The 23,308-nt window shown below is 39.8% G+C and overlaps 1 protein-coding gene across 1 annotated transcript in view; it reads left to right on the plus strand.

The window, feature by feature from the left end:
* MUSK (muscle associated receptor tyrosine kinase) overlaps positions 1-23,308 on the plus strand; it is a 92,121-nt gene that overhangs the window by 35,634 nt on the left and 33,179 nt on the right. The window contains exons 7-8 of the mRNA XM_088837755.1: positions 7,508-7,537; positions 16,569-16,693. Of these exons, the coding sequence (XP_088693881.1) occupies positions 7,508-7,537; positions 16,569-16,693 (155 nt within the window). The remainder of the gene's footprint in view (positions 1-7,507; positions 7,538-16,568; positions 16,694-23,308) is intronic.

Here is a 23,308-nt window from a genome sequence, read left to right on the forward strand (position 1 = left end):
TAGCTGTTTGCCAAAAACCTTCTTGAAAATATTGATCATTCCATCACTCACTGCTCTGAAAAACATCTTAAGTGAGAAACTGCTTTAAAAATTTAGTGCCTGGGGAGGAGATAAAATGCTCTCTTTTGAGAAACTGGCATTTTGCTCTCCTGCCTGTAGTGAGAACTGTATGCTTTATTTTTTGCCCTACCTTGCATGTTTTTCAGAATCCAGTTTGAAGCTTGGTCATAATATTTGTTCCACTAAACCAACAAGAGGTCTCCTTTTCTTGAGATGAATGTGTTGTTAATTTACTGTCACATCATTGATTATGCTCACTTCAAAAACCTCTATGGAAAGAGATGGAAATACTAAGTTGATGGCCTAATGGAACTCTTGAAGGTAGCGGTTTTCAAGCATCAGTGCACATGACAGGCAACCACAGATTTTATTAAAAGGCACAGCTGGAGGTTGCATTCCCCAGAGACTCAGACCTGCTGGGTCTCTGTTAAGGCCTTTCAACAACCTCCCAGATGATCCTTACATAGGTAGTCTATGAACCACACTTCAAGAAACATTGGTTTAAGAATTTCTACCTGGAATGTCTTTATTCCAGATGAAAGCTTAACACTTCAAGGAGAGAGTTCGCTTATTCAGAATTTGCATGATAAATATTAGGATAGCTTCAAATTTATTCATGTGCTGAGTGCCTGCTATATTCCATGAAAAGAGGTAAATCCAAGGATACAGGGGCTTCGCAGGTAACTCAGCTGGTAAAGAATCTGTTTGCAATGCAGGAGACCCCAGTTCGATTCCTGGGTCGGCAAGATCCCCTGGAGAAAGGATAGGCTACCCACTCCAATATTCTTGGGCTTCCCTGGTGGCTCAGCTTGTAAAGAATCTGCCTGCAGAGCAGGAGACCTGGGTTCGATCCCTGGGTTGGGAAGATTGTCTGGAGGAGGGCATGGCAACCCACTCCAGTATTCTTGTCTGGAGAATCCTCATGGACAGAGAAGCCTGGCAGGCTACAGTCCATGGGGTCACAAAGAGTCAGACACAACTGAGCGACTAAACACACAGCACAAGGATACAGAGAGAAATAAGACACAGTTCATTTCTTGAAAAGTGTCCAAATTTAGTGAGAAAGATGGACATTCAAGCAAGGAATTACAATAATTAGAGTTCAATATATTTGCAACAGTAGAAGTTTGGGCAAGATAACGCACACAGGACAGGGGAGACAGAGAGAGAAAACTTAGAGAGGTGAGGTCCAATAGGGCTTTGATTAATGAACAAGAGCTCATGCTACATACATCAGTGAGAGAGGGAAAAAAATGCAGATTTATCATGCAAGCACAGGCTGACACCTAACCAGGAAGTCAAAGATGGTCTAGAGAGTTCAGTTAGTACCTACCGAAGGTGCTATGAAAACCAGAATGAACTACAGTTTGACTCACAAGCTATTTGAGTTGATGCTCTCTGTCATCTTTTGTTGGACATAATTTTAAAATGAGTCTATATCTACTACCTCATTGGTGTGGGAACCTACAGTTTGGAGGTTCTATGGTCTTATTGGGGTATCCAGAATTCCATTTCACAGCCTACTAAAATGTTCCCAAACCGAGCCACTTGAGACAACCAGGATATTATGGTGTCACTTAAGATTAAGGTTATAACTACTGTTTCTTTTCTCATTTAAAATTTCTGGCTAATAAATAAACATTTTGAAAATTCTGGTTCTTATTAAACTTCAGCTTCTTTGCCTGCTGTCAGAGCTCAGGTATCTTCCTTTTCATAAGATTAGGTCAAAATGTTATTTAAAAGTAAACTAAGATTTTGATACATACACTGTGGTTATGGAAGATGTTAATGGGGCTTCCCAGGTGGCTCCAGTGGCAAAGAACCTGCCTGCCAATGCAGGAGATGCAAGAGATTTGAGTTCACTCCCTGGGTTGGGAAGATCCTCTAGAGTAGGAAATGGCACTGCACTCCAGAATTCTTGCCTGGGAAATTCCATGGACAGAAGAGCCTGGTGGGCTACAGTCCATGGGGGTCGCGAAGAGTCAGACACAACTGAGTATGTACACACTATGTAATGTTAACAGTCGAGGAGACTGAGTGAAGAGTACCTGGGAGTTTTCTCTCACTTCCAACTCTTCTGTAAATCTAAATTTACTCCCAAATAAAATCGTTTGGAAAGGGTAAACTAAAAAAGGCTTCTGTCCTCATCATTAAGCAGTTTAGCATCTCCTCCCATTAAAACACAAAAAATAATTATTTTAAGAATGAAAAAAGTGAATCGGAGCCAAAATTCAACCTTTTTCCTGGCTTACAGTTAAATTTGTAATATATTTTTCAGGACCATTTTAACAAAAATATTTTTAATAGCTGCTCTCGTTACATCTAGGACTGAAATCAAAACAAGTTAACTTTGTGTGGCTCTTGCCTGATTTCCTTGGTAAACACGTCTTACTCACAGTCATTATTCACCATCCATATTTACAAGCTAAGAAAAATGTTATTATCTCAAAGGCCACAGAAATGTTCCCGACCCAAGCCACTTTAGAGAATAGGAATGTCACAGAGGCAGGCCAGCCTGATTTTGAGGAGGGAGTCACTGTTTGCGAGGGTACTGTGTATGTTTTTTTAAAGGAACTTGTGCTCCAATTCCTTCAGAGATGGAGCCACAGTGGATAAACCTCTTTATGCATTGCTCAGCTTCAAAGGGGACAGAAATGTAAACAGTGGCAGCACACCAGGATCAAGTTTCTTTGCTTTAGCCACCAAGAAGTCAGGAAAGGAAAATCAGGTATTTACTTTGGTTTATCATTACTATTGTCACGCTTTCTTTTAATGATTGGAAGACAAAAGAAGAATCTGTTCAGAAACAAAGTACCCCAGAGTCTCACTATGATTATTTTCAACCACCCTTGAGCCAATTTTCTCTAAGTAAAAAAATTAAGAATTAAAATGACCTTTCTTGTTCTTGTGGTGGTCATCTACTAACAGGCATCTCTGACTCCATAATTCTGAAAATACAATGCTAGATGAGACAGCTAACCTATTTAAGAATAGATTCAAATAGTCTAATATTGATTAGCATCCATGTTTTAATAATAGGATCTGAAGAATGAATTTCTCTTTCTAGAGTGATTCTTCTCAGACAATTGAGGAAAGGATTTAAGCTCATGCTTTTAACACCTACAATATATGGGATGCTGCCTGCTAAGGAAGACTGAAATTTAAAATAAGATAAAATAGGCTTCTACCTTTGAAGTCAGTTGGAAGAACAGCTGTCGTCGGTCAGGAAGACACCATAAGGACAGAAACAGGAAGGAAGGAAGGGAAGGAGGGAGGAAGGCTTCAAAGTCAGCCTTCAGTGCTTTCTAGCTGTGTGTCAGCTGCTATATTAACTTCTTTGTACAGATCATTTTACTTAATCGTCTCCATAATCCTACAAGTTGGGGGTTGACATGTTCTGCATTTTCTGCAAGAAGACACTGAAGTTCAGAGCAGCACAGATCGAACTGCTAGTAAGCAGTAGAGTGAGAACCCGAACTCAGAGCTACCCGCCTGGTTTCCTGTAAGGGGTGCTGTACACAACGAAAGGAAGTATTATTTTGATTTCCGAATTTCTGATTGTGTTCTTAGACAAGGTCCTGGAACTGTATTCTTACCGTACCAGATGGTCAGAGATTTTCTTAGGATATTGCCCAAGAAGAAAATTATAAATGTCATGCTACAAAGCAAATAATGTACTATTTCAGCCTCCATTGAGACTGAGTCTAGGTGGCCAAATTCCTGATATTTCTTGACTTTCCTCATTCGTGCAGTCAGAAGGATGGAAATCATCTCACACGTGTGCCTGTTTTCTCTTCTGGTTTCATTTCTTTCTTTCTGTAAGATCTACATGACCTGTATTAATTGACTAGATGTATTCCTTTTATCTCCACTAGAGAACTTTGACGGCTTTCCCTCCTCCCATATAAAATACATACCCTGCCCCCCGCCAGCTTTCTTCTCCATCAACTAACACAGTAAACTGTGTTAGGAAAAACTTACTTTACCTTAGAATCAAGTCACACTCACACAGATATACATTCAAAACTGAGGAGATGGACTTTAATAAGAGCAAATATAAAAATGAGTATTGGATATTCATGACTTTTAGTGGAATCAGTGACCTAACTACATCATTATATGAAATGCAAATAAAAACCTGTGCAAATTTTTATTCATAGAGGTAGAGTATCTAGAAAGAGTCTTACTATTCATTGAATTTGTGAGACTCTAGGTGTGTTAGTTTTATTTTCAGGTACCACAGATAAGAGGATAACTTAAGAAAAGAAGGAAAGCTAAGCAGTTCAAAATTGAGAAGTCAAGATGGTAAACTGGGGTTAGCATGTTGGAAAAATGAAAATATTTGATGGATTTTATTTTCATTTCTGTCCAGTAGGTAGAAGTAGGAACTAGGTCTTGTGGGTAGTAATTATAAGGAGACTGATTTTGGTTTGATTCAGGATATATATGTACCTGTTTTTTAAACACAGCTGTTTAAAATGGGTTGATACGATGAAACTAAGTTCTCCATAAATCAAACTATTATTCAAGAAAATGATGGATATACTATTTAACTTGGATGTTGATTATATCTCAGATTATTCCAATATGAGAAATCACAGACTCTCCATTCTAAATGTTCTACTGAACAATCCCAAGAAAGCAAAGAAGGAAAATGAATCCCTATCCAACACTTTTTTCAAAGTATTTCTACAAGAGGCTGTGCTGGACTTTAGGGGAAAAAATGACACAACAAAAGTAAAGTATGCTATGTTGCTCCCTCCTCCACCCCACAAAGATTACACATCACGTTGGAAGACAAGACCAATGCATCACACATAAGGTAATTAAAAGAGAATTTATCAATTAAGTAGAAATAAAGACCATGAAACAGAATATATGTAAAATTGATAAGAGGTAAAACAGTTCAGAAGTCAAGAGGGATGGTGGTAGGACAGGCAAGCAGGATACACAGTAAAACCAGGACTACAGTTTCACCTTGAAATAACAATCTCATACACTGGGTGAGTGTATGCAAACTTAAATAGTGTGCAATATCCATGCATATTTTCCTCTAATTTAAAGTAACCTCAATTGTTTATGCATGTGTGTGAATGTGTGTACATATGTGTCTATATTAATACATATGTGTCTATGCTGCTGCTGCTGCTGCTGCTGCTGCTAAGTCACCTCTAATACATAAATATATATATATTTATATACATAAAGAATCTGCCCGCAGTGCAGGGGACGAAGATTCAATCACTGGGTTGGTAAGAACCCCTGGAGAAGGAAATGGCAACTCACTCCAATATTCTTGCCTCAGAAATCCCATGGACAGAGGAGCCTGGCAGGCTGCAGTCCATGGGGTCACAAAAGAGTCGGACACGACCAGAACAACACATAAGATGCATATTTGAATTTGAGTGTAAAAAGAAATTTTGAGAGTCAATATATGAAATTTTAATTGCTGGTGGGACTCCCAGACTTCCTTTTGGGAAAATGGCAAATCTTAGAGCTTCTCTGATCCCCTGAGTTGGTTCTATATATCTGCAGTGGAGGAAATGGGTGCATTCGTTTAAGACTGCTTCCAATTCCAAACAAATCAAGCAAAATGAGCAATAATAGCAATGACAACTACAAGTGCAAAGCAGCAAAGGAAAAATCAGCATTGCCCTCAGAGTCGTCTTCAAACAAAGTCCAGTCCAGTAAAAGCCCACTGGTGTAAAATTACAGGGAGGCGGAGGGTTTACCTGCACTTGCTCTAGAACCCTAAAAGAGAGTAGTGTAAGAGATGAGCAAATAAGGTTCTCAAAACTTACTGAGGCCCTTCAACTTTAGTTGAGCAATATTTTGGAGATATAGCAGTCAAATAACACAGATACTTAACGTTCCCATCTACGTCCCCTGCCCATTCAGGCACCCATAGTTATTTTGCTGGTTGCAAAAAAACAGTTGTTTCCCCCCACCCCCATCCCCCGCAAGCTTAGAAATAAGCACAATTGTGCTAAGGAACTAGAAAGACATGCTCAGCCCAAAGACATTCAGGTATAATTTTTCAGGCCCAATCTGGTCCAACTATGGACCTTCACTTATTTCTTCTGATTAAGGTCTTTGCTCCAAGCAGGGACTCTCTGCAGTTTTCTACTGTCCAGATGGACCAGTTTTTAGTATGGAAAAATCTCATTTTTATCCAATATGACCTTGATATTTAAAAAAAAATAAAATAAGAGTGTGTCATGGACTTCACAGAGTAAAATCTAACTGGGAAGTTATAAGTTCACCTAAATTTAAGAGCATTGGGCATTAAGTATAAAAATGAGGCTTTCTCACTGTGATGCTAGGTAAAACAGAAAACTTTGTGTCTGAAAGCTGGAGAGGCATTTCTGGCTCTGCATCTGCAGCAAATCTGTGAGTTTCAGATTCCTTGTCTGAAAAATGGGCTGAATAATATCAGGTATGTATCATCACAGGGAAATGGCTAGCGTTAAACGAGATAATGGACAGCGTGTGTGAAAATACCCATCATCTGTAAGGAATACCAACGTATTCTTATTTCTAAAAGTAGATTAACAAGAGCATCGCTATTTTATACTATAAACAAATATTGCACTTGGCTTATCACTAAATCAAAGAAAGGTCTATTCTAACTACACATCAATTTAAAAAAGAAAGGTCTAAATTGACACAAAATACATCTTCATGATAGAAAGATAAAACTTCATGTGGGAACTATCTCTGATTTGGTTGTATTAAACATTTTGGAACAATTAATTTAGTGGTTGTCTCTTTTCTAGGATTTTTAAAAATTGAAAAATTCTCAATTCCATATATCCAATTTAGACATTTTTATATTTTTCTTTGTAGCTTGCTTTACTCTTCTTTTTCCCTGGAAGATAATGATGAGCTCCTCTCTGCTCTCTGGGCAGCCTCTGGGAATCAGTACAGAGGACAGAATCTCTCTTGGGTGTAGGCTCTGCTCTGCAGAAACCCCCTAACCCTGTTTACCACAACAGGAGTCTATTGCCATAGAAATGATAGCTGAGATCCCAGATTCAACATCACTGTCTTCACAGCAGGGCCTCAGAAGAGGAGAAGCCATACTAACAAGGAGAAACAATTGCTACTACTATTATCAGAATAGTAGGCAGTTTGTTGCCTTGAAAGAAAGGGTAATTGTCAACGATGAAATTAAAATGCATGAGTGAGCTATGTTGTTGGGTATGCTGCAGTTCATTTTCTGTGTGGTACTGCCTGACTAAAAGCAATAGTTTGAAAGTTTATGGCATTTAACAGCTTGCTTTTAAAAGGTCAGTGGTTTCCCCTGATTGCATTTGTTTCTTATTGAAATAAGAAACAAGCGGGTCCTAATTCATCCTGTACAGTAACATTTCTGTGCTCAAAGATTTTCCTTTTCATGATGTGTTGTTTTTGTTTGTGTGTTTGTTTGTCTTGTTCCTATTAATAGAAGAGAGTGAACCTGAGCAAGATACTAAAGGTATTTTTTTTTTCTTTCTGCACTGCTTCTTTTATAAACGTATGGTTCCATTCAACTGTTTATTTCTCTGACCTTACAAACAACTCTGATGCCATGATTTTATAAGGAAAAAACAAACGATGTATGGGGAATATTAATTCAGCATTTAACAGTGTTATTAGATGGGGTGCTTTATATATAATATAGTTATTGAGGATTTACGTGTATTAAGACAAGCTTGAATGAACAGAAATAAACTCTGTGTCCTAGACTCTGAAAATGCAAACAAAATGAAATGACATAAATCAGCATGAGAATATAAATGTCACACAGACTAGAACGGAAAGTTCCTCTGACCAAAAGCCTTGGGGGTGGGGGGACAGGAGGTGAGGGTGTTACAATCTTTGGAGACTTGTAAAAATGTCAAGGTGCCAAATAAGATTTTTATTGTTATTACTTCAAGTGGACAAGTATTACATAACTGCTCCAAACCAAACCAAATCAATCAAACTGTTCTTACTTTTGTATATTTTGGATGAAATTCGCAAGTTCTCATATAATACAGTTTGGCTTTAGGAATAAATCCTAGGCTGGTATTCTTTGATACAGCCCCTCCTTATCTAAGTATTTCAAATAAGGTATCTGAAATGGTTTCCTATTTAAACATCATGCTGCTTATAACTAAATCTAGATAAAATCATTTCACCTGCATCTGTATGATTCTGAGGGGTTTTTTGTTTATTTTTAGTTTCAGTTTTTGTTTGTTTTCAATTTACTCTTCTCAGTTCTGGTCTGAATCAAGTAACAAAAGATCTCTTTAAGAGAGGCTAGAAAATAAGAAAGAAAAGAATGAAAAAAAAAAAGCAAATCCATGCTAGCTCATTACATCCTTTGAAGTAACTGCTCAGAAATACAATTTACAAGGGACTTAAATATTCTTCTGGTCCTACTCCCTTTCCAAGAAAAGAGAGGCAATTCATTTCAAGCCAAACTGCTTATTAATTTCAAGATTTAATTTGGGTCCCCTGCCTGTTAGGCTTTCCATTACACCACCAGTGAAATTTCAGAGTGAATAGTGTTCCATCTCCTTATTACAAATTCAGATTACCCCTTAAAATGACAACCAAAGATAAAATGTATTATATATCTGAAAGTATTTTGGAAAATGGAACAAGAAAGAGGGAGCAGGATAGAGGGAGGGAGGGCAAGACAGAGGGAGGGAAGAAAAAAGAAACAGAGATAAAGGAAATGAGAATACAACATGGTTACGTTATAAAGGACTTGGAATCACTGGCTGCTTAAGTCCAATTTTGAATACAGGATTCTCAACCTGTAGTTATCAAAGTAAACTTATCCCAGAGAAAGTAAAATCCAAAACTCAGGACTAGACGCCATGAACGAAAACCCAGGGATAAACAGATTGCCCATGTCTATTTTGCATGTTGCAGATGAATAGTAATGTGCTTGCCCACAGGAAAGCAAATGGGAAAGAGCTCACAGTGAATTGGAGAAGGACGATAAGACTGTCTATAGAAAGAAGAGTTGAATAATTTTTTCTTTAAAAATCCATATCAAAACAATTACCAACATTTTCCAGGTGACCAAGTAATTCCATGCCCTTTCTACTAAACAGCTTGTTTATGTAACAAAGCACTTTTATATTGTCTTTCATCCAAAGAAAAGGTGAAATAGGGATATTCGAGGGGCATTTATTTGATATGAAACCTATCACGTTACTTTAAAAATAGATGACTTAAAATGAATTTTCAGTTTGTGGCTACTGCTGAAGCAATGGGAGTTTATTATTGAACTATGTTTAAGTTTATTATTACAGGTGTATTGTTATCTATGAAGCAGTTTGACATTTATTTTTAATGGCAACTGGCTTTTTGTTTTTTATGTTTGATAAACGTGGTGAAAGCTCTTTCCCCATCCCATTACCTTTTATGCTTGGAACTGGTAACAAATACTGATGGGTATCAGCTTTATTGCTGATAAAGCTAGGTTGAAAAATAAAGCTTTCTCTCCCTTCATCCAAAAATTAGATTCACGTAAGTTCTGATTCCTCCCCACAGCCTCCACATTTCACCTGCAGTTGTTGATGGAGAAACCAGACCTGGGGAACTTACTATGGGACATTAACCCCATACCCTTCTTCTTCACTTTATAGCTGGAAGAAAGATGGCCCAAAGAGAACCAAGATATTCATCACATAGACAAGTCCCTTTTCCCAATCTCACTAATCAGAGGAATCACGCATTAATTCATTCATTCAACAAGTATCTATTGAGTGCTCACCATGTACCACACAGGGTTCAGGATCGATTGATCAATGAATCAATCAATCAATTACCTATCAATCAGCTTGTGTTAATGAATAAAGCAAGCTCCGCCCTTGTGATGCTTCCATTCCATGAGAAGAGACAGCCAAAACACAAGTTATTCAGTTGGGATGCAGACATAGAGAACAGACTTATGGACATGGGTGGGGGAGAAGAGGGAGAGGGTGAGATGAATGGGGAGAGCAGCACGGATGCACGTACACCAGCATGTGTAAAGAGACAGCTAAGGGGCATTTGTTACATGTCTCAGGGAACTCAGACTGGGGCTCTGTAATAACCTAGAGGGATGGGAATGGCAGGAGGTGGGAGGGAGATTCAAGAGGGAGGGGATGTATGTACACCTATGGTTAGCTCATGTTGATGTATGACAGAAATCAAACCAATCATCAATCAATTAAAAATAAATATTTTTTAAAAACTAAAAATAAAAGCAAAAAAAGTGTAAAAAAACCAAACAAGTTATGATGTGGTGTGAAGGGGATGGGTCAAGAAAACATTCTGAGAAGAAGACAGTTGGGTCAAAACCCAAAAGCTGTTTGCTGTCTTCTTTGAGAGAGGTAAACTCGGAAGAAAGGTGAAAGCTATCCTTCAATACTGAAAAAAGAGGCAGGTTTCTATTTTATATGGGCTGCCCTGATAGCTCAGTTGTTAAAGAATCCGCCTGCAATACAGGAGACCTGGGTTCCATCCCTGGGTTGGCAAGATCCCCTGGAGAAGGGAAAGGCTACCCACTCCAGTATTCTTGGGCTTCCCTTGTGGCTCAACTGGTAAAGAATCCACGTGCAATGCGGGAGACCTGGGTTTGTTCCCTGGGTTGGGAAGATCCCCTGGAGAAGAGAAAGGCTACCCACTCCAGTATTCTGGCCTGGAGAATTCCATGGACTGTGTAGTCCATGGGGTCTCAAAGAGTTGGACATGGCTGAACAACTTTAATGGGCTTCGTTGGGAGCTCAGATGGTAAAGCGTCACCCTAAAATGCGGGAGACCTGGGTTGTATCCCAGGGTTGGGAAGATCCCTTGGAGAAGGAAATGCAACCCACTCCAGTATTCTTGCCTGGAAAATTCCACGGACAGAGGAGCCTTGTAGGCTACAGTCCATAGGGTCGCAAAGAGTCCACAACTGAGTGACTTCACTTTCACTCTATTTTATCTTTTGGCAAGAAGGTGGGAGTACAGGAGAGAGCAGCTTCCCTTTACTTCCTGGCCTTTTCCCTTCCTCTAATCCCGTAAAGCTTAACAATGAAACCCCTGGTCAACCAAGGGTATATCTGTCCCTGTGGAGAAGGAGACCAACAGCTTGTCAACAACCCTGCATTCATGAAGCCACCTGCAGTGCCAGCAGCGGTCTTTTCTGTACCCTCTGTGCCTCACTGGACCAGAAGTTTCTGATATGGGGCAGGGCAGCGCATTAATTAAATGAACTCCAAGGCTATGTTGACCTCTAGAATGATAATGGACTGTTTCATTTACCATCTCACATAATTCTTAGCTGTGTTGTGCAATATAGGTCATCAGAGGTTTTGCAATGAGCCTGAATGATATTCCAAATAATGTAATGCCAGCCAAAAATAAAAGCAAAAGCCATAAATTACAAAATAAATAAATAAATAAACCTTCCCTTATTACTAAATTTCCAGGAAGAACTTAAAGTTCCAGACGAAAATTCTTGCCTTTGAAAATTAAAGCAGAAAAAAAAAAAATCTAAATTTCACACTTTTCCAGTTTCTTATGCTTCTCATCTTCAGCCAGAAGCTTCTCCCTCAGGTTCAAGGGTACACTGACTAGTGTCATCTTTAGCAGCTGCTGTCCACACTTTTCCAGCATTCATGGAATTAAAATAATCCTACTCTTAATCTCTCAAGGATCCTGTGTTTTTTCTTTCCAGATTCTCAGAGGCAATAGAACCTATAAAATGATCATCACAGTAGTCTCACACTCACAAAATTCTGGACACACAAGTATAGCCCTAAGCTCTACAAGAGCTATTTCAGCCAAATGATAAATGTGGACTCAATTATGTTGTGCAATCTAAGTCTCCATTTGCTTTGTGAAAACAACAAGAAGGAAGAGAATCCCTGGGTGGACTCTCCTTCAGATGGCCGTCACTCTGCATTAGTTGTCAGGGGTCCACAACCTGTGAATTAGGACTAAGTTGGGAGAAATCCCAACCAGGTGGTCAGATGGAATACTATTTTTGTCACTCTGAAGGCAATGTACACTGCTTCCCAGCTGGCTTGTCCTCTTGAGATATTTAGACTTTCTAGTGGGTGTAGCCTCTGTCATCTAGTCTTGATTGACACTTCCTATAAACCTATCTAGCATATTCGCAATTTTTAAATTTCCCATTTCACCTTAGAGCCTTGTTTTTCTGGAATTCCAGCAGAAGTACAGCCTTCACTCCCTACCTTAAGCAAGCATTTTTAGCCCTGACTATCGGGCTCTCAGAACTGGCTCCATAATTTGTGGACTGGTTGCAAACGACAATACAGGGCCCCTCATTCAAAAATCACTTATTATTTTTAAAGACACAGGCAGAAGAAAAATAAACCAAACATGGGGCCCTGGGAGAGTATACAGGTGACTTGCTCTTGAAACTGACCCTACTGACCATCATGATAACTGCTATTCTTCTTGCTATGGAATTTTTCAGGTTGTAAATACTGCCTGCTAGTAAAAAAAAAAAGAAAAAATTCAAGCCTACATTTTGTTTTAACTTGTAATCATCTCCCACAGAGCTCTGATCTAAAACTGTTGTGGTTACTGGGCATATACCCTGAGAAAACCACAATTCAAAAAGATACAAGTACCCCAGTGTTCACTGCAGCACTATTTACAATAGCCAGGGCATGGAAGCAACCTAGGTGCCCATCAACAGATGAATAAAGAAGTTGTACACACACACACAATAGAATATTCCGTTCCGTTCCGTTCCGTTCCGTTCCGTTCTGTTGCTCAGTCGTGTCCGACTCTTTGCGACCCCGTGGACTGTAGCCTACCAGGCTTCTCCGTACATGAGATTCTCCAGGCAAGAATACTGGAGTCAGCCATAAAAAGAAACACATTTGAGTCAGTTGTAGTGAGGTGGATGAAACAAGACCCTGTTATACAGAGTGAAGTAAGTTCAGTTCAGTTCAGTCGCTCAGTCGTGTCCGACTCTTTGCGACCCCATGAATCACAGCACGCCAGGCCTCCCTGTCCATCACCAACTCCCGGAGTTCACTCAAACTCATGTCCATCGAGTCAGCGATGCCATCCAGCCATCTCATTCTCTGTCGTCCCCTTCTCCTCCAGCCCCCAATCCTTCCCAGCATCAGAGTCTTTTGGCCACCTCATTGGAAGTTAGAAAGAGAAAAATAAATATCATATATTAACTCATATAAATGGAACCTAGAAAAATAGTATTGATGAACCTATTTATAGGAAAGAAATGGAGTCTCAGATATAGAGAATGGACTGGTGGATACAGCAGGGGAAGGGGAGGCTAAGACGAATTGAGAAAGCAGCATTGACATACATACACTATCCCATGTAGAACAGACGGCTAGCAGGAAGCGGCTGCATAACTCAGGAAGCCCAGCCCTGTGCTCTCTGACGGCCGAGAAGGGTGGTATAGTGGGGAAGGAAGACTCAAGAGGGAGGGCACCATGTGTGTGCTCAGTCACTCCGTCTTGTCTGACTCTTTGCGACCCCACGGATTATAGTCTGCCAAGCTCCTCTGTCCGTGGAATTTTCCAGGCAAGAATACTGGAGTGGGTTGCCATGTCCTCCTCCAGGGGATCTTCCTTATTCAGGGATTGAATTCACTGTGGCTCCCGCATTGATTCTGTACCACTGAGCCACTTGGGAAGCCCCAAGAGGGAGGGGATACATATATAAAATTATAACTGATTCCTGTTGATGTGTGGCAGAGAGCACCACAACACTGCAAAGCACTTATCCTCCAATTAAAAAAGAAAAACTGTTGGGGTTATTTCTGAACTCTCAAGACTGAGATCTGTGTCCAGTGTTTCTCCTCAGAACTCTACCCTTCTTCAGGTTTTAGGTTTTCTAGTAACTTACACCATTTCAATGGCAGAAGAAGTATGTGTCCCCTGGCATGTTTCTCTGGAGCTGTGGGGTAGGTTCCACTGCAGCTTTAAAAATTTTTAATGTTAAAATTTTTTTAATGTTGTAAAAAAGTAGACACAGTAATATAGTAAACTCTCACAGTACCATTATCCAACAGCAACAGTGATCAATAGTCTACCATTTTATCTAAACAAGTACCATTTTATGGCTGCTAGTTTATTTTAAAGCAAATCTCAGACATAAATTCAATCACTGCACATGTAATTTAAGGACTTTTAACATAGTCACATTACCATTCATCCCCAATTAGCACCCATTTCTTAATACCATTTACTACAAGGATTGTGCAATTTTTATCTGGTTGTCTCTAAAATGTCTTTTTATATCTGATCTGTTGAATAAGAATCCAAACAAGAATCCACAAGCCTCTTAAATCTCTCTCAATCTATAATAGTCCCCTCATTTTCTTTTTTTTCCTCTCCAATGTTATTTGGTTTTTTTTTTTTTGGGAATCAAAATATCTTGCCCTGTTCAACTGTCCATATTTGGGAAATTATTAAATTGTACCTTCATAATGGCTTTTTAAAGATAACTAAATCCTCTTTCTGTTTATTTATTTATGGCTGTGTCACATGGCATGTGATTTGCAGGATCTTCCTCGACCAGGGATGGAATCTGTTCCCCCTGTATTGGGAATACCGAGTCCTAACCACTGATCCAGCAGGGAAGTCCTCTCATAATGTTGTATAACATGTTCCTCAACCCTCTGTTCTTTTGTATATTGGTAATTAGACTCCTGTATAAAATCGGGTTCAATTTCGTTTTCACGTGGGTCACAAGGGAAAGATTCAGCTTCATTTTAAACATTAAATCCACTCTCTTATTTTTTAATTGAAGTTGGCACCTTTGCATTGAAGGTGCCAAAGTTGGCACTTTTGCATGGAAGTTGGTACCTTCCTGGCTTTCTCTTTCTCCTGGCTTTTTGGGTTCAATGTTTGTATTTCTAGCATGTTCTTTGAGATTTCCTCTCTTCAGTTCAGTTCAGTCACTCAGTCGTGTCCGACTCTCCGCGACCCCATGAATCACAGCACGCCAGGCCTCCCTGTCCATCACCAACTCCCGGAGTTCACTCAAACTCATGTTCACAGAGTTGGTGATGTCATCCAGCCATCTCATTCTCTGTCGTCCCCTTCTCCTCCTGCCCCCAACCTTTCCTAGCAGTCCTCCATATCAAAAGATAGGAAAGCGAGTTAATCTGAGCAGGCAAATCTGAAATTAGAATCTGCAAAAAGCATCCAATTGTCAAACAAATTATGTCCTCCCGTGTCTCTTCGAATTATGCGACCCTTTTAAAGAGCTATTAAAAAATCAGACCAGCTTTTAATACAGTTGAATTTGATCTTTCTTTGTCCTGTACACATTCTGTTTAGTATATACTGTCTCTTCTGTACCTTCCTTTAGAATCCAGACTCCACAAATTTTACAAGTTTAGAAGAACTAAGCATCAAAGCATTGTATTAATGGGAATTTAATAGTCTAATATTATGTTTTGTACTTAAGTCCTAGAAAACAAAAGGCCAGAGCAAAAAAACCTTATATTTGAAATCAATGGGTAATTAAAAGGATTACATAATGATCTAGAGAACACTGGATTTGAAGTCAGAAGACTTGAGTTCAGGTTTCTCACCCATTAGTTTTATTACTTTGGGGAAACAAATTAAGGGGATTTTATTTCTACATCTATTTAATAAGAGCAGAATTTAGCTGATTTCTGAAGTCTCTCTCAAGATTAGTGATTCTGTGATTCTAAGTATCCTTCAATTTATTGTACATTCTGAACCTAATCTCCACTCTTTAATCAAAGGTAAAATTTCTTTTCACACCAAAAGAACTTCCTCTTATCTAGTAAGTGGGCATTCAGCCTTAGAAAAGAATAAAATTACTCATTATCCTGTCCATCTTTGTCTAAAATATTCTTTTTCTTTTTGACCCTGCATGCTCATCTCACGCTGGTAAAAGTTTAACAGATTTTGTCTGTCATTCTACCATGATATAGTTGAAGATGTAAAGCATTAATTAATTACTTCATTAATTCAACTAAATATTATTACTTTGGTAGGCACTCTCCTAGGTACTGAACAAAACAGGCAAGGTTTTTGGTTGCTGACAACTCACAATCTACTGCAGGGAGACAGACAATAGATAAAAATAAATAACTTGATCATGGTAAGGTCTATAAAGACAATGAAGTAGGATGATGAAAAAGTGAATGGGAGAAAGGTTAGACTTTATATTGGGCAGTCAAGAAGGGCCTTTCTCTGAAAGTATCACTTAAATGGAGATTTAGATGATACAAGAAAACTACCACAAGATGTATGGGATGCGTGCTCTAGGCTGAGGGATGACATGGGCATCACCTAAGTTGGGAACAAGCTTGGAGTATCCTGGAGTGGTGAGAAGCATAGGGTCACAGCACAAATGGCTGAGAAGCCAGGGCACAGCATTTGGTATTATCCTTAAGATAGAAGGAATGTGGAGGATCCTTCACAGGAGACCATGATCTGATTTGCATTTCTTCAAGACTACTCCAGCTTGATCATTCCCAGTGGGAGAGTCGCTCACCACTTCTCTTTTCCTAACAGTTTTTGCCAGAATCCTGCGGGCTCCTGAATCCCACAATGTCACCTTTGGCTCCTTTGTGACCCTGCGCTGTACAGCCACAGGCATCCCTGTCCCCACCATCACCTGGATTGAAAACGGAAATGCTGTGAGTGCCATCTGTATGGGGACTTGTCTGGGGAAGACCCACTGGTGGTGCATTTGAGGGCAGAGCACACATTTGTAGAGTTACCATGATCTCCGTCATTGGTCTCAGCTGCATCTTCAAAATCTTCCAGTATTTTCATTCTAGAAGTCACTGTCTAGACACTGAACTCCATAGGCTTACTTCTTTCCTTATATCATAGGGAACAGTAGAAAACCAAATTTATTCGTTACACTTTTGTGTTAAAGGGAAGTGGTAATAATTCCTTCCCACACAAAAATCATCAGCTGAAGGATTAGTTCACTGCTGGAGCCTACTTTGAGGAAAAGCAATCCAGAATTAGAATACGTGTCTTTTAGTGCAACATTTTGTTTTCATTTCTAATACTGGTAATAGTAGCTAATACATAGTATGTGATTGCTATGACCAGGCCCTGTTCTAAGCACTTTACATAAAAGCATTCATTTGTTCATTCTACAAATATTGAGCATCTCCTGGGCATCAGGCATTATTCTAGACATCGTACATATAGGCACAACGAGAAGAAGTAAAGTTTCCTACACTAACATGGGAAAATTACAAACAATAAAATAAGCAGACAGTAGAATCTATACTCTGCGTGAATAGCGTCCAATGCCATGGAGAAAAATAAAGCAGGGAAGTGAGAGAGCACAACCTCAGGAGGAAGATTCTGGTTTCAATAAAGTGGTCAGTTCAGTTCAGTTCAGTTCAGTCGCTCAGTCGTGTCCGACTCTCCGCGACCCCATGAATCACAACACGCCAGGCCTCCCTGTCCATCACCAACTCCCGGAGTACACTCAAACTCATGTCCACAGAGTCGGTGATGCCATCCAGCCATCTCATTCTCCATCGTCCCCTTCTCCTCCCACCCCCAACCTTTCCCAGCATCAGAGAAGCCTTATTAAGATGAAGATATTTAAGCAAAGAGCTGAAGGAGGAGGCTACGTAGATAACAGGGGGATTACAACCAGGCAAAGTCTCTGAGATAAGGGTATACCTGGTATGTCAGAGGAATAGCAAGTAGCTCAGTGTGGCTAGAGGAAAGAGGTAAGGGGTGTGTACAGGGATTGTAGATCCCACAGGCTTACACAGGTCATGGATACATCTGACTTTATTTGGGTGAAATGGAATGCCTCTGTAGGTCTGTTTCTGTTGTCTGTTTTACTGCTGACTTTTCTTTCATTGTGTTTTGTTTCCTTGTGTGTCTAGTTATCTTTGACCACCTGCTGGTCATTGTTTTGAGAAAAAAAAAATGTCAGAGGTTAATTTGAGGTCTAGATAAAGGTTCTATTCTCCAGAGAATTTTTGTTTGTTTCTGCTAGGGACCAAGGGCTACTACTAGTCTTTGATTGGCTTAAACTTGTTAAAGTAACTTGTGATCTTGCTCTTCTTTCAGTTCAGTTCAGTCGCTCAGTCGTGCCCGACTCTCTGTGACCCCATGAATCACAGCACGCCAGGCCTCCCTGTCCATCACCAACTCCCGGAGTTCACTCAAACTCATGTCCATAGAGTCAGTGATGCCATCCAGCAATCTCATCCTCTGTCGTCCCCTTCTCCTCCCGCCCCCAACCTTTCCCAGCATTAGAGTCTTTTCCAGTGAGTCAACTCGTCGCATGAGGTGGCCAAAGTATTGCAGTTTTAGCTTTAGCATCAGTCCTTCAAATGAACACCCAGGATTGATCTCATTAGCTCTCTAATTAAACTTAAGGTATCATTTACAATTCAAATCTTATTTGACAGTACATTTTGTGGCTTTTCCATGAAGCTGTAGGAGCTGTCTTAAGCCTTTCAAAGTAGTATAAAGAGATGCCCTAAGAAAACTGGGGAACTGACAATATGACTTTACTAATTTGTCTCACTCTTTAAAATGCTTGTATGAGTTTAGAACTGGAAGATATATGATTGTTCTCTGTTGGAGTTGAGGAGTAATTTTTAAAACCCAGATGGTTTGAGTTAGTTTTGGTCTTACTGAGACTCCAACTTCATCTTTCAAGATGTGATTCACAATAAAAACAGAAAATGGAATAGATTCTTTGCCGGAGATTCTAAAAGAGGAATAAAATAAACGAACAGTGACTTTCTTCCAGAAAGAAAGCAAAAGGACATCTGCAGTTCTCATGGTCAGAGAGGGTTTGCTCTTACAGCCAAGTTTTGTTCTTGGTGCTACTATCCAAGTCCAACTAGAAACTGAGATGACTGCCTTGTGCTGATGCAAACCACAGGAAATGGAGGCAATTTTAGGCATTTAATGTCAGACAAGTAGCCAACCAGAGAAGTCTGTTGAGAACAGGGAAGAGTCCACAGACCTGGGATCATTTTGGGTGGGCAGGATTAAGACAAATGCATAGCCGGGAGCAATCTGGCACAGAATAAGACAGGATTTGAACTGTGTCCTTTAACTAACTATAAGGCAGTGAACTAACTTCACTAACACACTAAAGTACAATAAGTGCTTTAAAAGATGTGAATGCTCCTTCCTCCCCATACATGAACATGCCAGTAAACTAAAACCCTGAATGCTTACAGCCAAAGAACAAGAGAAAGGCAAGGAAACTGCCCCAAAGTGATAAAAAAATTCTTTTGCTTTCCTCCTATGGAGATATCATTCATTTTTCATGAAAATTTGTAGTCTTAGATGAACTCAGCATGAGCAGTAATATCCCTTTTGTTTTACAACATTGGAAATAATACTTTGGTATGCCTACAGCAGAGATTACTTTTCCAAAAGAAAATATCTTCATATTTTGATAACCAGATTTACTTAAGGTTAAATCCAACTCTATTATTTTGGCATTCAAATAAAAAATTTGTACATCTCTCTTGCTTTGTCTGAGAGATGTATTTATAACTCCTAAAACATGTTAAAAATTCAATCATTTTAATTTATTAGAAGAGTTTTCAAAACGAACAGCCAAATCTGTGTTGAAGATTGTGGTTTTTGAAATTCCTTAAAGGGAAGCTCAGTTATATTTTATACATATTTTTGAGAGGCAGTTTTTTGGTTTAAAGGACATGAGCCATGGAAACATCTTCTCTTACCGACTGTGTAAACCCGAGATAATTACATATATCAAGTGGAATATATTATGTGGAATATCTCAGCAGCCAGATTGAAAGAGGTCAATATTCATGGCTATATTGATTAGAAACAGAATGGGAAATTTTCTCAGTCAACCTGTTCCTTTTTCTATGATGCATAAACAGACATTATTACAACTCCCTAGACATGGACCATATTAGGCCACATCCTAAAGTTCCCTGAGGCAGTCCTAGCCAACTGGGACTATCTGCTGCATGACAAGGTTATAGAAGCCAGAATACCATTCAGAGGTCAAATTATGATGAAGTTATAGGATTATCCATAACTGGGGGTAAATTCTTTCCAAACAGCATTATTAATGATAAGTAAAAAGTATTCCTGGAGAAGGCAATGGCAGCCCACTCCAGTACTCTTGCCTGGAAAATCCCATGGACAGAGGAGCCTGTTAGGCTGCAGTCCACGAGGTCACTAAGAGTCAGACACGACTGAGCGACTTCACTTTCACTTTTCACTTTCATGCATTGGAGGAGGAAATGGCAACCCACTCCAATGTTTTTGCCTGGAGAATCCCAGGGACGGGGGGAGCCTGTTGGGTTGCCATCTATGGTGTTGCACAAAGTCAGACAAAACTGAAGTGATGCAGCAATAGAAGCAGCAAAAAGTATTCCACCTATGTTGTCTACTTCAGAAGGCTTTTACATACATTTTATAAGGTCTGACCTAATATGCCTATTTAATAGAGTTCCTGTTCGACGGCCTCATCTGAGGTCACAGACTCACCCTTACACATAGAATAGAGAACTGTTTATCCAGTGCTTTTAGGTCAGTATGCCTGGGTGACTTGGAGGAAAAACATATTTATTGTAATACCAGATAAAGTCACCTCAAAGAAGTCCTCAACTTTGCCTCAGCATACCTTGCTTGAAGCTCCCAGGCATAATCTGAACTCATCCTTAAGAGCTTTTAAATCTGAAAGGCAAAATGATCAAAACGCAAGGCAAAGGGGTGTTCTGAATTTTAGGTCATCAAAAATACTAAATGTTGGTCAGATTGCTCCATGAAGAAAGAAAAACAAATTCAAATGATGACTAACAAGGCCTGCTGTGCATGAGTCACCAACTGAATCAAGCCAGGCCTCTGGAAACAGGAGGAAAAGCACTTAGGCACCACATCATCATCAGGCAGTGAGTCTTGGAACCTGATGGTCTCCCCACTGGACTGTGTCAGCACCTGGATGACGTCCAGGAGGGCGGAGGTCAGGCGGCTTAAAACTCATTTCGCTTTCCTCCCAAGAATGTTTGCAGTGACCTTGAGGAGTGACTTTTCTAGGTGTGAACAGGAAAATAGCGCAAGTTTAGCCAGCATTTAGGGGATTACTCATTTCTGAGTTGTCTCCTAGGCATCGACAATGCAGATCTACTTCTTAAAAGAAGAGACAAACTTGCAGTTACAGGAAAGTAACTGTTCTACAGATTTCACATGTATAAACTGGGAAGGGATTATATTTATAAACAAAATATCCTCAGAGCATAAAACATACTGACTGACAGAGGTGTAAGGTCTTTAGCTTTTTTCTCATTGTTGCTTTGTATTAAAATCTGGGGAGAGTCCAAAATTTTATTTCACCAACAAAGATCTACTATAGAGTACAGGGAACACTACTCAATATTCTGTAATAACTTTTATGGGAAAGACTCTGGAAAAAATGGATCCATGAATATGTGTAACAGAATCACTTTCTTGTACACCTGAAACTAACACAATGTTGTAAATCAACTCTACCCCAATAATTTTTTCAAATCGTATTTCAAATTGTTCAGCCCTTTCCATCTAACTTGGACACTCAAATCCATAGGAACTTGCACCTCTGATAAATATGATAATGATGCATTTGGTTTGAATTCCCAACTGCATGTATGTCTCTCAAAGATATTTTTCTCTCTGCCTTGTCAATTTCTCATAGAGTCCAGGCTGCTTATCTGGGGAAAATGACACAATACTTGATCTGACCTGGGAAGTTTCCCCAGTTAAGGTAAACTGATGCTCACATAAACCAGTGTTTCTAAAAAAATGGAGACTCATAGTACAGATAAAGAATAAAAAAGACAGGAGCTAATTGGACAAACTTTAACTGTGTAATTGCAACAGAGAGTGCTTGCTTCTGGGGCCACCCAGCTACCTGGCAGTAGAAGCATGGAAAGTTGGTCTCACCTCAGGGCTTCCCTCCCCCTTGCTGATCTAAATGTGAATCCTCCCTCAGGTGAAACAGTAAAATATCTTGGCTCCAAGTTTCTTACTCCTAGTTTCATTCTCTACTACTAGACAGAAAGATCTTTCTCAAGGCCACCAAGGTACCCACTCCTACTCCTGCTCAAGGTAAACCATTAACTGATTCCTTGACTGTCAGTCCATTCACACTTCTCTCAAACTAGTAGTTTCCCCCTCAGATAAGCAATGATAATGAAAAAAAAAAATGAAAAAATGGTAGAGTGCTTAAGAAAGCAGTGAAGAAAGAATCACCAGTTTAAGAAAGGTCACCACCTTAACAATGACATTTAAGTCAGACGCTTATTTTGTTCATGGTTGATTTGAGGTTTTGTTGTTACTGTTCTTCTCTTCTAATGACTACTCAGTTTCAGGCCTAGGCAAGGCAGTAAACATAAAGATTAAAAGCACAGACTTTGGGGGTCAGACAAACTAGCGTGTAAATTTGAACTCTGCAACCCAAAAGAATGTACTGGGAGCTGTCTTTCTCAGAGTTGGCATGCTGATAACTAAAGAGCACTTAGGTACATTAACCTGTCAATCATGCACTAATATGGCATTGGTCGGAGAAGGCAATGGCACCCCACTCCAGTACTCTTGCCTGGAAAATCTCATGGATGGAGGAGACTGGTAGGCTGCAGTCCATGGGTCGCTAAGAGTCGGACACAACTGAGCAACTTCACTTTCACTCTTCACTTTCATGCATTGGAGAAGGAAATGGCAACCCACTCCGGTGTTCTTGCCTGGAGAATCCCAGGGGCGGCGGAGCCTGGTGGACTACCATCTATGGGGTTGCACAGAGTCGGAGACGACTGAAGCGACTTAGCAGCAACAGCATGGCATTGGTAGCCTGGCTCTTCCAGGATATTTGATTTTCTGGTATGGGTCATGATGCAGAAATAGGACTGACTTCACAACTGTTTTTTTCCACTATTTGTTATGCATTTAGGGGGGAAACTGGAAAAGAATTATGAAAATAAGTCCGAAACTCTATTACCTCTCATAATTGACTATCTCTAACTTGAAGACACAGAGACGTATCTTGGAGGATACACACAGGGTATCTTTTCTAGCTTGTGTTAGTTATCTACTGTCACATCACAGATGTCCCAAAACCTGATCACCTAAAACAATGGCCATTTATTAATGCTCACAAGTCTGTGGCTCGACTGGGTGGTTTTGCTGATTTGGGCTAGGATTGCCTGATCTTGCTGATCTAGCTCCTGTGATTGGCAGGTTGCCTAGGAGCTAGTAGGTCCAGAATGGCCTTACTCATATATCTGGGGGTTATT

The sequence above is a fragment of the Moschus berezovskii genome, chromosome 7 (assembly GCF_049115385.1).
Source record: "Moschus berezovskii isolate FMDL1 chromosome 7, NW_MosBer_1.0, whole genome shotgun sequence".
NCBI lineage: Eukaryota > Metazoa > Chordata > Mammalia > Artiodactyla > Moschidae > Moschus > Moschus berezovskii.